The 15,417-nt window shown below is 40.1% G+C and overlaps 1 protein-coding gene across 1 annotated transcript in view; it reads right to left on the bottom strand.

The window, feature by feature from the left end:
* The window catches only part of LOC136857219 (mitogen-activated protein kinase kinase kinase 7), a 168,383-nt gene that overhangs the window by 9,599 nt on the left and 143,367 nt on the right, over positions 1-15,417 (bottom strand). Inside the window, exon 11 of the mRNA XM_068225255.1 lies at positions 9,911-10,072. Within this exon, the coding sequence (XP_068081356.1) occupies positions 9,911-10,072 (162 nt within the window). The remainder of the gene's footprint in view (positions 1-9,910; positions 10,073-15,417) is intronic.

Raw genomic sequence — 15,417 nt, 5'->3', positions numbered from 1 at the left:
AGAGTGCCAAAAATTGACCGTGAATTGCTCATCCAAGAAAAGAGGGAAGAATACAGGAAAAAGCTACAGGTGCCAAAAAACTGGAATGAAGTGACAAAAAATCTGCAGGAGCCAGCAGTTGAATTAGCGTCTACGAAATTTTGAAGCAAGCATGCATGGTGGAATGCAGAATGTGAAAATGCAATCAAAGAAAGATTTGAGGCATGGAAATCATGGAATGAGAATAAGACTGTGACAAATTTGGAAAAATCACGAGAAATAAGGAAACAAACCCACCAAACACTGAGAAGAGTCAGAAGAGAACACCTTAGGGCAGAAGTCACAGAAATGGATGAAAACTTCAAGAAAAACAATACCAGATTATTCCATAGGGCCTTTAAAAACAGAATCAAGGGCTATATAGCACCGAGCCTGCATTTCAAGAAAACGGACGGAACTCTTGCCCTCAACAATGAAGATAACTGTGAGATCCTTGCAAAGTACTTTGAAGACCTCCTTAACTGTGAATCACCACAGGAAAAATTGGAGATTGAGAAGGACACAATCCAGAACCCAGATTCTGAACCACCAGATGAGGAAGAAGTAAGGGAAGTAATAAACTCCCTAAAGAACAACAAAGCATCTGGTGAAGATGAAGTAATAGCAGAACTGTGGAAGATAGCCAATGATGCCTTATCACTGAAGTGACAGAACTGTTCCGGAATATTTGGAGAGATGAGAAAATACCAGAAGACTGGCTGGTGGAATTAATACACCCGCTACATAAAAAGGGACCGAAAACAGACGTCAACAACTACCGAGGAATATAACTTTTATCTGTCACGTATAAGATTTTTTCTAAACTCCTATTGAACAGACTGACACCGCAAATTGACCACAAGTCGGGAGAGTATCAGGGTGGCTTCAGGAGAGGGCGCTCTTGTCAGGACCATATCTTGAGTCTAAAAATGATAATCAAATATTACAAAGAACATCTTCATCTCTTTCGTTGACTTTCAAAAAGCATACGATTCAATAGACACACATTGATGGAAATTTTGAGAGAATATGGCATCGATCAAAAAACACTCAACTTACTTAGGTTAACACTAACAAACACCATATCCAAAGTGAAATTTCGAGGAGAGATCAGCAAACCCTTCCAGATAAAAACAGGTCTGAGACAGGGTGACAGCTTATCCCCAACACTCTTCAACGTGGTTCTAGATAAGGTCATGAAAACACTGTGGAAACATAATGATTCAGGTGCTATAATAGGTAGTAAAAATAAACATGTCAAACCCAAGTGTTTGGCCTTTGCTGATGATTTGGCACTCTCGCTGAGACAGAACAGGAAGCAATAACACAGATAAATGAACTACAGGAGATAGCCGAGAAAACAGGTTTAAAAATCTCCTTCACGAAAACAGAGATGATGAGCACGGACAGGAATTATGTGAAGAGAACAATGAAGACAAAATATGGCGAAGTGAAGGTCACAAAGCAGTTTAAATACCTGGGAGAAATTATCAGCAGCAACAGGATGGATAAGAGGCCATGGAAAATAGAAGACTTAAGTTGGAAAGGCTAAACATTGCCACCAAAGCCATTTACAACAAAAAGAATCTTTCCATCAATGCGAAACTAAGACATTATGATGCTGTGGTAAAACCAGTGATTCTGTATGGGGTGGAAACAGCAACACTAATGAACCTGGAAAAACTACTAAAGATTGAAAGGAGAATATTGAGGAGGATTTACGGCCCAAGGGTGGTAGAGGGAAACTACAGATTACGCTCAAATAAGGAGATATACAAAAGAACAGAAGACCTGGAAACAACAATAAGGAAAAGACGGCTGCGATTCTATGGACACATGGTCAGAATGGATCCAACAAGGTTAAATAAACAAATTTTTAATAAAATATACTACTTGAAGAGCCAGGGGGGATATGCCAAGCAGATGAAGGAAGAACTCAAGAGGTTAGGAATTGCAGATGAAGAATGTCGTGATAGAGACCAATTCAGGAAAAGACTTTCCAAAGTTCTGGTTGAAGAAAAGAAAGAGCGCAGAGGGGGAAGATGGACTGAAGAGAGAAGAGCGCAACATTCTGAAAGAATGAAGGCACTGTGGAGAAAGAGGAAGGAAGAAGGGATGATTAGAAGGAAGTGAAGTGGTATTGGCGTGGTCTAAGTTTGGCCGGTTCGCAAGAAAGAAAGAAAGAAAGAATGATGAAGACTAGGTAGTGAGCATGCCAAACACAGGAGTTCATGTCTGAGAAATACAGTGTCATATGGAGCGGTTTCGGTGTAATGCTTTTTCTTGTGGTACAAATATGTTGCTCATAGAGGGCATGCCTACCCTTTCACAAAGTTACTGTGATGCAAATTACAATTTCAAAGAGAGGTGTGATGCTATATGGTGGCACAATAAGCCCTATTTCTAATCATGTTTGATACCACATGGCAGCACAAGGCACTCAATGTGGTAACATCCTGATGTGAGGGGAGCTGGAAAAGGGAAAATATTGATGAATAGGGTTTGGAAGTTTATGACCTAAGGAGGAACAAAATATGCAAGTAAATATACCCTAAAAATTAGTTCAATATGACAAAAAAAAAGTAAAATATGACTTATGTAATTTAGTGATAGGTAACAAATGACAGCATTACAAACATTAAATGCCTTAAGAACCAAAGAATGATTAGAGATTATACAGAAGACAGATAAAATCATGCAAATACCGGGCGAGTTGGCCGTGCGCGTAGAGGCGCGCGGCTGTGAGCTTGCATCCGGGAGATAGTAGGTTCGAATCCCACTATCGGCAGCCCTGAAAATGGTTTTCCGTGGTTTCCCATTTTCACACCAGGAAAATGCTGGGGCTGTACCTTAATTAAGGCCACGGCCGCTTCCTTCCAACTCCTATCCCATCGTCGCCATAAGACCCATCTGTGTCGGTGTGACGTAAAGCCCTTAGCAAAAAAAAAAATCATGCAAACTGACAGAGCTGCAGTACATTAAAACTATGAGTAGGCATTCACATTAACATCACTTTATTGCAGCTACCATAACTTCAGACGCTTTACCAAAGAGAACTGTTCCGTCAGTAGGCCTACTGAATATCTCTTCACCAAACTCTTCCACATAATTTATTAATTTTACATCTTCACTGCACTTCACAGGTAAGATAGGATTCACTGTACTACTAGAAGCGAGACCAATCTGTTGAAATTTGTTGGTGATGAAAGGGGAAGAGGGCAGTAACTGGAGCCGTCAAGAATGAACTGGGAGAGAGAAAACGTGGAATTTCTTTGTTTACCAATTGCTTCTAAGCTAAACAAAGTGTATCTACTGAAGTGACATCATCAATGAGACATCTGCACAGCAGCTCTTTCTAGGAATCAAGTGTTCTAAACCTGCTACCTGTCTCTTCCAGGAAAGGAAAGACAAGTATGTCTACTACAGAATTTGGAAATCTTGTGTTCGAAACTTGACGTAGATAACATGTAACTTGTTAAAAACGACAGCTCAATTTAAGCAAAAATGCTCAAATATGACCTTATATAATTAAAGTGAGCAAAATATGACCCAAACAATAAAAACAACAAAAATATGCATTTATAAGCAATTGTAAAATTGCTTTAAACAGGGTCAGGGACCCGTTATTCACACTTATTTTTCACATTTCTGGTAAAATAAGCTCAGGAAAATTATATTAATGATTTAAAATCCAAACCTTATTGATGAGTAATTTACCACTCAAATAGATATACTTTTCTAAATTATCCACAGTCTGATGGAGTGCACCAGCACTTCTAAGGAAATAGTAAACATTTATATTTGATCCAAAGCAATTCTATCATCATCCTAACAAAAGTTACAGAAAGTGGGTGTTCTGGTAAAGATAAATAATTATGTTTTGGTTGTGTGTGTTCAACCCTTGTCCCATTTCTCTACAGAGTTAGGTATGAAGCAAGATGAGTTTTTGTAGTGAGTTTTTATGGCCAGATGCTCTTCCTGACAACCTCTTCAGAGGAGTTCATGAGATGAAATGAATGATGTGACGTATGATAGTAGGAAGGGAATAGGAATGGGACAAATGGTTACTTTTCAGTATCATGTTCCTGTGTATCCGTTACACTGCAGTATTAGGTTGGAGTATTAGGATATAAAAGTAACATAATACAACTTGCAGATCAGCTTTTGGAAGGAACAGTAGTTTATCCCCTGCTGGCTCTTACAGCCTTAGAATGTATGCAAATAGCAGTACTTCATCTCTCCATCTCTCTTTATTCTCCCCCACTGTCTCTTTCATCAGCTCGTCACTCACAATCTTAACTATTCCTGTAAAATACGAAGATTGGAGCAAAAGTCATGGCAACTATTTTTTTTCTTGTAGATATGTGAACGGATCACAAGCGTATGTGTCGTGTTGAAGTTCTGCAGGCATAGTGTGTATGCAGAACAACAGAAGGCTCTGTGATAGCTGGCAGTAGCGCAGCGAGGGCTGTGAAATCAATCAGTTGGTGAGCGTCGTGCGAGATGGAAGTAACCCGTGTTGAGCAGGGCGCATACATTAAAATAACCTTTCTCCAAGGGAGAAATGCGATGGAATGTTACAGTGATTTAGTGGAAGCCCTTGGGAATAATGCCCTACCATATCGTACAGTAGCACGGTGGGTAGGGAAGTTTCAGCAAGGACGTGTATCAACCAGTGATGAGCAATGTTCGGGACGACCTGCCAGTGTGTGGACCGACGTGGCACGTGCCGTCATCGAGCAGCTCCTGGATGAAGACAGACGATGGATGCTACTGGAGTTAGAGATGGCAAGTGGCATCGAGAAACGCACCGTCCACAGGATATTGTGTAATGAGCTGCAACTGCGCAAAATTGCATCGCGGTGGGTACCGCACGCACTGACGGAAGTTCAAAGGTGGGTGTGCTATACAATATGCTCCGACCACCTTGCACGCTGGCAACAATTCTTGTCACGAATAATCGCCATCGATGAATTTTGGGCCAGGACATACGAACCAGAACTGAAACGTCAGTCCGCGGAGTGGCAACATGCTGGATCACCAAGGAGGCAGAAGGTCCGTCAGAATCCTTCCCCAGCCAAATTGATGGTGATCGTCGCGTATGACGTCAGGGGTGTCATTGTTTGCCACTTTGTTCCACATGGCAGAACAGTGACCGCACAGTACTACAGGGACTTCCTGGTGCAACAGGTACGACGTGGTATTCAGGAGAAACGTCCGGATCTTGTGGACAGTGCAATAATCCTACACGACAATGCAAACCCACATAAAGCAGAGTGTGTAGGGGAGCTACTGCGACGTTGGGGATGGGAAGAATTGGAGCATCCACCGTACTCTCCCGACATTTCGCCCTGTGACTTCGATCTCATTCGAAAGATTAAGGAACCACTATGTGGTAGGTGGTTTGCAATACGAGAGGACATTGCTAATGCTGTGCGCCAACAGGTGACCCGATTCACACATGGTGTGGCAAATGCTGAGGCAGATGGTATTCAGCGCTTCCCACACCGTTGGTAGCGTGTGGTGTCAGTAGCAGGAGACTACTTTGAGGGTCTTTAGGCCCAGGTTTGTCATGTCAACTGTATGTGTACTGTGTTGTCATTCTTTTGCACCAGGAAGGCCATATTGCCATGTATACTACTGTAACATAATAAATTAGTGTATTACGATATTTCAGTGCTATTCATTGTCCACACATGTAGTTAATACATTGTCCTTTCATCTGTATATGTCACATTTTCCAACCGGACTGGTACCTTCAAGAAAAAAATAGTTGCCATGACTTTTGCCCCAACCCCCGTATTTGCAACGACCCATTTACACTCTGAAAGCTAATACTGTGAAACTTTCATTTATAAAATGCATCATGACTGCTAGATAGTTCTGTATATTCCTAAAAGTCCAAGGATTTGTAGTTAAACATATAATGGGACCCGACATTATAAAATATGTTGACGAACGAGTGTTGTACACTCTTCAAATACAGTCGGAATAAGACATGAGGAGATAGTCTGTCCTTCTATCAAGAAGAAAGTAAGCAAGCAGAGTTTAATCCAGTATTTCTTTGTGCTACTTTTTTCAAATCGCACCGATGCAGACTGATCTTATGGTAACGATGAGATAGGACAGGCCAGGACTAAGAATGAAGCAACCTTGGTCTTAACTAAGAAGCAGCCTTGGCATCTGTTTGGTGTGAAAAATGGAAACCACCAAAAATCATCTTCAGGGCTGTCGATAGGGGTTCGAACCCATCATCTCCCGAATACAAGCTAACAGCTACGTAACCAAAACCAAAAGAAATAGGTTGGGAATATGTGATAAACAACTGAGTAAGTGGCTTGTCCAGCATCTTTTTCTGCATATCACCCCTTTTCTTTTGTACTGGTAAAAATTATAATAGCAATTGTTGCTGCACTGGCCCACAGGTTCCAGTTGCTGGAGGGACAGATACACGTGATGGCACCTGCGATGGCTTTTCAGTACCTGAACTACATGAACCGGTAGAAATTGTAGATGTTTTAAAATTATCTCTTCTTCTTCTTATTATTAATTAATTAATAATGGCATACTACAGAAAACAAAACAAGCCTATTGTAATAACATTTGTTGACTTTAAGAAGACATATGATTGTATACAAAGACCTTCAATGTTAAAAATTTTACGGAATTTTTTGACTCCATCTTAAATTAATTAAACTGACAGAACTTACTTTAATATCATATCAAAAGTAAAGTTTAGAGGAGAGGTTTATGAACCGTTTTTGATTAAAACAGGTTTAAGACAAGGAGACTGTTTACCTCCATTACTATTTAATTGTGCATAAGAATTCATAATAAGGGAATGGTACAAGGTCAACCCAAGGAACATAAAAGTTGGAAGCTCGAAACAAAATTTAAGTTTAAATTGTTTAGGAATTGCTGATGACCTTGCAATATTGTCCAACAATATTCAGGAAACTCGACACCATATTAAATCATAGGATATAAACTTCATGGTTTTGATCCGTATTGAATTGTGATCACAATAATAATTATTAAATTAATGTCGTATGGTCCACCTTTTTCAATAATACATTATGCAGTATTATTGAAATTACATTACTAAACTAGTAATGTATCTCCATTGCATAATATAGTATTGAAAAAGGTGGGCCATATGACATTCATTTAATAATGATTATTGTGACCAAATTAAATCTCTACAGGAAATAGCACAAAAAATAGGTCTTACAATATCCTTTGAAAAAACTGAGATCATGTTTACACATCCCCTACTGGTAAATAAAATTACAACTGATGGGCAAGAAATATATATTTTTTTTTTTTTTTTTGCTAGTTGCTTTACGTCGCTCCGACACAGATAGGTCTTATGGCGACGATGGGACAGGGAAGGGCTAGGAGTGGGAAGGAAGTGGCCATGGCCTTAACTGAGGTACAGCCCCAGCATTTGCCTGGTGTGAAAATGGGAGACCACGGAAAACCATTTTCAGGGCTGCCGATAGTGGGGTTCGAACCTACTATCTCCCGAATAGTGGATACTGGCCACACTTAAGTGACTGCAGCTATCGAACTCGGTGGGCAAGAAATCAAAATTGTTGATAAATTTAAGTATTTAGGAGAAATCATAACTTGTAATCTTAATGAGAAACCAGCTTGGCATAACAGAATAAATAAATAAATAAATAAATAAATAAATAAATAAATAAATAAATAAATAAATAAATAAATAAATAAATAAATAAATAAATAAATAAATAAACAAATAAAACAAAGCAAATTATATTACCACGACTAAATACAATTAAAAAAACTTATCGATAGCAGCAAAATTAAGACATTATAAAGCAGTGACACAGCCAGAAATAACTTACGTTAGTGAAACATTTTTTTAAACTACTATTACAGATGAAACAGACAAAATACTTAAGACAGAAAGAAGAATAATTAGGACTTGCATAAACAAAGAGTATCAAGTTAATGGACAATGGAGAATAGCATGAAATAAAACAGTTTATAAGGAAATTGAACCAGCACAATTAGGGAAAAATGTATATCATTCTTTGGACATCTTATCAGAACACCTGACACCAGAAATAGCAGAAGAGTAACTGAAAAATTATGAAATAGGTAGACCCAGATTAAATGGGTCATGGAAATTAAGGAGGATATTAAAGAATTATAAATAACAATAGACAATTTTGAAAACAAAACAGAAATAATTTATTTCAAGATACACACACTAGGCTACACACCAAGATCAATAAAAGGTCTAATTGGAGGGTATTTTCAACAGAACAAGGGAAGGCAGCATCTCTCAGAATGAAAAAAATATTGGGCTGATAGGAAATCAAGAAATCCTTTGTATAAATGACTAGAAAGGTCCAATGTAGGCTATAAAATGTAAAATAAATGATTATTTTTGGGTACCTTCTTTAAACGCATTTCTTCAAATTAGAATCAGTTTCCCTGTAACTGAGTTTTTATCTACACAAGTCATATCGGGTCTTTTGCTCATTGTCCACAACACAGCGTGAAACACGGGATGCAAAGTAACGTAACAGTTTAGAGGAATTACTCTACTGTATGTATTATCACTTGCAAGCCTAATACAAAAACACTTCAAAGAACTAAAGAATATTTGTAACCGGCCAACAAGTAACAGAGTATGAATGCCTGTGCTGCCTCTAAACTGTTACAAAATTATTGCTCGCACCTGCGCAGGAGTGCGCGCTTAAACGAGCTGCTATGCTTCCTAATATCTGCTAGCCAATCACAGTCTCCCCACATTCCCTTGGTTTCACCGAGGCAGTTACTTTTGTATCATATTTCTGGAACAGCTTGCTCTGTTGGAATACGATACATTATCATGTAATGATATGCAACTCCCATCTCTAGAAGGGAGAGGCTGAAACCCAGTGCCGCACATAGCCTACTCCTGTCGAATAGCACCAATGAATCTATATAAGGCTTAACATCTCCACCCAATGGATGAATCACGATCAACAGCGTCACATGCCCTAATATCACATGACATGCCTTCACTTCACATGAACACTGGGGAGAGGTTTGGAGGAAAATCCATGCTTTTGGTACACAAACTAGTCATTACAAATTGTAAATGAAATGGCGTATGGCTTTTAGTGCCGGGAGTGTCCGAGGACAAGTTCGGCTCGCCAGGTGCAGGTCTTTTTTTATTTGACTCCCGTGGACGATCTGTGCGTCATGATGAGGATGAAATAATGAAGACGACACATAGACCCAGCCCCCGTGCCAGCGAAATTAATCAATTAAGGTTATAATTCCCGACCCTGCTGGGAATCGAACCCGGGACCCCTGTGACCAAAGGCCAGCACGCTAACCATTTAGCTATGGAGCCGGACATTAGAAATTGTATATCACCACCACTCCTATCCTACTAGCCACATTCTAATGGCAATTTTCTTTTTCCACCAATGGGACTTGAACCGGCTAACCACAGTGACAGACCATAAATAGACATGACATCTTAACAACAATAGCCACCAAGTGAGCTATGATTACTTTTTGTTTCACTAAGGAGAAATCAGATGAGTTCAGTGGGCATCAGTATTTTCTAATTCCTAATAACTTAAGAGATGTTACCTTTAAATACCATTTCTAACAATCTAATACAAACTCTATCTGGCAGATGGGTTCCATCACAGGGTAGACAATAAGAATATATGGTCAGTAAAAATATTCTTGCTAAAACAGCACTTTACTTGTATGGTATACAAATTACTGAACATTAATAAATTCCTTTGATTCAAAATATTTGAGAGAGGGAGACTTACAGTGACTAGTCTGATCCTGGATTCTTTAATTAATTTTCATGCACTGTACTGTACTTCCCAACCTATTCAATCATACTCACCTTCTCATTCTCCAGCTTGCGCAACTCTTCCTGGTGCCTCTCCGAGTCCTGCTGATCCAGTTGACTCAGTCCCTCGGCTTCACTCAGACTTTCCGCAAGTTGGGTCCTGTAGCGGGATAGGTAGGCGATCTTCGTTTGAACCTTCAGGTACTCTTGAGCAAGCTGCACATTTTAATGTCAAACATTATTTCAATTTGCCAGTTAACTTTTCCTCAGATGCAGCTTCAAGTTGAAACTCAGCTTATTTCTGAAGCAAGCCAGAGTATTCATTTCCATTACCTAGAGTTATTCTCCATCATAAAATCAAGACTTATATGTCACATAATTTCCTCCAAACAAACAACAAAATAATATATTAAAATTTCCTATTTATCCACTGATTAGGATTTAAAAGATGAAAACGAATATGAAATTAAAATAATCAGTGATTCTAATTCACAATGCCTTATTTTATTATAAAACAATTTAAAATAGAATAAAAATAGAAACAGATTAACATGGCCTTTGAAATGAAATAATATATTCCATTTACATTAGAAGTTTAAGAAACACATTAAAAATACACAAAGACAGAATAAGACAGAGTTAATAGAATAAAATGTAATTAACAATAAAATAAAATTTAAAGACAAATAGAAAACTTTTAAATACAATAAAACAGGCCACTATCCCTCATCAAACGGATGTCAAGGTCTGCGGACTGCTCGTCATCTCGCAGAACGAGGGAGAACTTACTAGGAAGTTTTAAACTACAGTGCAGATCGGCGAGGTCTGCACACTCCGTAAGAATGTATACTTTTTGGTAAGCAGGAGTGCATCGCTATACTATGGCCGATCCGAAGACATTTGATCTGATTTGTTTATTTATCATCAACAGAGTTACAAATTCTCCAATTACAGATGATATAATAGATTTAATAGACATATAAATAGTAGATATAATACCACTGCTTCTCTTGAAGAAACCCGAAGAGAAGTCTTCCATACCTTCGTAGTTCCTTTAATCATTCTCGACTTATTTGAAAGTGGGGTGAGCAGCTACTCCAGCTCCCAATGAGAAATCACCAAATATCTCAGCTGAGAATGAATATCACGTGGGAGTCCCGTGCTTTGGGGTCTAGCTGAGACTTGTTCTCACACAAAAATGTCGCTTCGGTGACATCAATCATAACGATGGAATGCGAAAGCACACGAAGAAACCCACTTAAGTGGCAAATCCAGCGCATCAATGCGGTCTCATTAGGAGGAATGAATATCACTGGCTGGAACCCTGTAAGGCCAGTGGGGGGCAATGTGACTCTCTCCTTGGCAGCCCTATAAGCTAACTTATTTCCCTGCTACACCCATGTGGCTTGGGAGCCAAAAAAAAACGTGATTCTAGTGCCAGGATTCCCAACACTTGGCCAGCAGGTAACGGATCTGCTGTACCAGAGGGTGCTGCAGGAAACATTTATCAATAGATTGTAACGAGCTCAAGAAGTCAGTACACAGCATAAAGTGCCAACGTTCATTGGACAGCTTATACTACAGAGCTTCAAGGATAGCACAGAGCTCTGCTGTGTACACACTATAGGTTTCCAGTAGAGGAAAAAAGAAACAGCTCATTATCGACAATGAATGCACAGCCTACTTTTGCTTCTACCCTTGAACCATCTGGATTTGGATACTGGCCACAATGGACAAGGAAGAGTCTCTGATAAATGGAGGAGTCCGTATTTACTTTAGGCCCGGCATGCAGATCCAGGATGATTTTAGGTCGTTGAATTAACCAAGGAGGTACCTTACTTGGATCAGCAGTGTAGAGCCGATGGTTTGCATTGTTGAATACAGCACAATGAAAATGGAAATGAAAACTTACAACCTGTTTTCCAGTCTTTGACCGGGTCAGGGATGTAATGAATGAAACATATATATATATATAGGCTGTTGTTACAATGGGGTCGCCACTCCCAAGGTGATTTATTAATGACTGATAAATGCTATGAAATGATTATGGAGAGTGTTGCTGGAATGAAAGATGACAGTGAAAACCGGAGTACCCGGAGAAAAACCTGCCCCGCCTCCGCTTTGTCCAGCACAAATCTCACATGGAGTGACCGGGATTTGAACCACGGTATCCAGCGGTGAGAGGCCGACGCGCTGCCGCCTGAGCCACGGAGGCTCCCACAGCACAATATTACAAGATATTAGAATCATTCCATATTGACGGATCTTCATGCCGGGCCTAAGGTGAACACAGACCCTTCCATTTATCAGAGACTCTTCCTGTCCGTTGTTGGCTGGTATCCAGGTCCACTAGTTATTTACACGGATGGTTCAAGGGCAGATGATACTGACAGTAAAATAGGTAAAATATAGCATAATAGGACAATAGTATTTGTTGGTGCCTCAGGTGTTAAGGCGGCACACCAGATTCAGTGAGCAGGCTAGCAACGGGGTTTGTAGAGAATGCTCCCGTTGCCAGGCTAACTCTGCTGTGGTGGATACTATTCAGCTTAACAACGATGCTTTGCTTTGCTGACCCATATGTTGCACTGCCGTAGTCTAACCTGAATAAAATATGTGCCCTATTAAATTGTAGGAGCACTGTGTGGTTTCTTAGTGCATTTCACTTTTAACTGATGCACATGTGGCTCCCATGATAATTTACTGTCGAAAAGGCACCCAAGAAATCAGTATGTGTCAACTACAGGAAGAGTGACTCCCACTAAATAAAGTTCAGGATGCGGGTGAACATAGCACTCCCGGCAGAAGTGAACAACAGAGGTCTTTGCAGTTGAAAACCAAACAACATGTTCTGAGGTCCAGTGTTACACTCTCGTGATAGCTTGCTGTAATTGTTGCTCTGCGACTGCCATACTTTATGAGCTACAATGGAGAGCAAAATAGTCTACATATAGCAACGGTATTACTGCTAAACCAGCAGCAGCAAAAATACCTTTTAAGGCAATCGCGAACAGAGTGACACTGGGAACCGATCCCTGCGGGACTCCATTTTCCTGAACATGATATTGTGAATATGCCATTCCTATTTGGACACGGAACAGACTGAGGGATAAAAAATTTGCAATAAAAGCCAGCAAGTTACCTCAGAATTTTCATTGATGCAGGACTGAAAGGATGCCATATCGCCATATGGTGTCAGAGGTCTTTTCTATATATATATATATATATATATATAAGCCACCAAATGCTAATTTCGGAGAAATGCACCCTGGATAGAAGTCTCCAGGCATACCAAGTGGTCAGTGGTGGAGCAGGTGCCTCGAAAACCACACTGGTACCCAAACAAAAGTCCTCTTTTCTCCAAACACCATATACAAGTCGGTGATTCACCATCCTCTCAAATAGTTTATACAGACAGTTAGTGAGACAAATAGGTCTCTGTAATTTCCTGCAAACTTAAGATCTTTGTCAGGCTTGAGGAGAGAAATTACTATTCCCTTTTGTGACTAACGGAAACTCACCTTTTATCCAGATTTCGTTGAGCACCTCAAGAAGATGTAAGAGGCTATCCACGTCGAGGTGTTTGAACATCTGGTTATGGACATCATCTGATCTGGGAGCCGTGTCCTTGCAAAGCATGAACATGCTGCGGAGTTCCTATTCTGTAAGGGGCAAAGCCCCCCGCTTCAGAGCAAGGAAATCAGGACGGTAATTCCCGGAACCAGATACATCTGTGAAATGACTTGCTAGATGATTAGCAACCGTGGGTGGATCAGTGACGATACTGCCTGCAGTGGAAATTCCCAGCACTAAGGATGGTCCTTGTACTCCCGAAATATGTCGAAGTTTAGTCAGCATTTGAGATGAATTTGTATGTGACGTCATGGATGACACATATCTTTCCCTTGAAGCTATTTTGCTCTGTCGAATAAAAACCCGTGTCTTAGCACAAGGTTTTTCAAAAGTTATCAAGTTGGCCACAGCTGAGATCTGAAAACTTCTGGAGCATGAAGGAGCATTATTCCTGGACGCCTTATTGAACAGAATGATTAATGAAAACATCGTACCATCAACGTGGCTCAAGAGCATTACTGTTCCAATCTGGAAAAGAAAAGGTAATGTCAGTGAATGCTCAAACGACAGACTGAGCCATTCCCTGAAGATTTCTGAACGTATACTAGACTTGCATGTCTGTAAAATTGTAGTTATCATGCCTAATCAATGTGGTTTTGTCAGGGGCTGCAGAACAACTGATGCCATTCATGCTGCCTTCCTTCTGTAGGAAAGAAACCACAGAAAGAGGTAAATGATACAGATGGCATTTCTCGATCTTGAAATAGGCTTTGAATAGAGTACCTCATGGGTTAGAACAGGTGAGTCATTGTTGGTGGGTAGTGGACCCTCAGTACAGAAAATGCTACTGAAATTCTATCAGAGGTAGTGTCTGTATTCCAGTGGAACGACGACTTTTTAAATTTTTTTAAATTTTTTTTTTACAAGTTGCTTTACGTCACACAGACAAAGATAGATCTTATGGCGACGATGGGAAGGTAGCGGCCGTGGCTTTAATTAAGGTACAGCCCCAGCATTTGCGTGGTGTGAAAATGGAAAAATCACAGAAAACAATATTCAGGTCTGCCGACAGTGAAGTTTGAACCCGCTATTTCCCGATTACTGGATACTGGCCGCACTTAAGCGACTAACGCTATCAAGATTCACAACTAAGTATTTTTTATTTTCCACCTTGTCGATACAATTGTTGCTTATGGCAACTTATTGGTTAAAAGTGGTACGTGTTTTGTATATTATTAACATCTTCAGCCACATAACACTGTTTAGATGAAAAATTCATTTATAGACAAAGTATCAATGCTTTGATTTTATGTAAAGCTATCGAGCTCGAGGAGCTACTGCTGAAGGCATCTGTTTCCCAGATGTTACGGGTGGCCTCGCTTCCTGCTGACAGTAGCTCTAAACTGCCCTATTCAGGCTGTGGCGACAGGCCGGACGGTAAATCCTGTTGCAACCAAATGGATCAAGATACGCCAGTGGTGCTTTTAATGAATGCTAGGGCGTCCCCCATCCCCCCACCTCCCAAGGTGAAGCATGTTGGTGTACTGCTCAACCACTGTAAGAAATGAGCAAGGTCTACCGACTACCTAATGCAGTCAGCTAAAGAAGCTAGTCGGAATAAAAGAGAAATCATTGCACATCACCACACTCAGTATTGAGACACTAACTGGGCAAGGTCAAGAATTCACCGAGATGGTCAACGCCATCATGTTGACTGCCTGCATACAGTTGGCAAGGGTGGTTTCGCGTGTAGCGAGGCAGCATGGGCGTTAGCCGCGAGAGAGGCAGCGAGGGAGTCCCAGAAGGGTGCCCTCCCTCCATGCTGATTTATTATTATTAAAATTATACATACAGTGCGATGTATTTCAGGCATGGCCTGTTACAATGTTTTCACACAAAATACATTTGAACAAAAGAGATATCCCTTGCAAATGAAGATACATACAAAAAATGTAACATACATACATACATACATACATACAAACATG

The sequence above is a fragment of the Anabrus simplex genome, chromosome 1 (assembly GCF_040414725.1).
Source record: "Anabrus simplex isolate iqAnaSimp1 chromosome 1, ASM4041472v1, whole genome shotgun sequence".
Classification (NCBI taxonomy): domain Eukaryota; kingdom Metazoa; phylum Arthropoda; class Insecta; order Orthoptera; family Tettigoniidae; genus Anabrus; species Anabrus simplex.
Note: the sequence above shows the minus strand (reverse complement) of the source record. Positions and strands in the feature narration are given on the sequence as shown.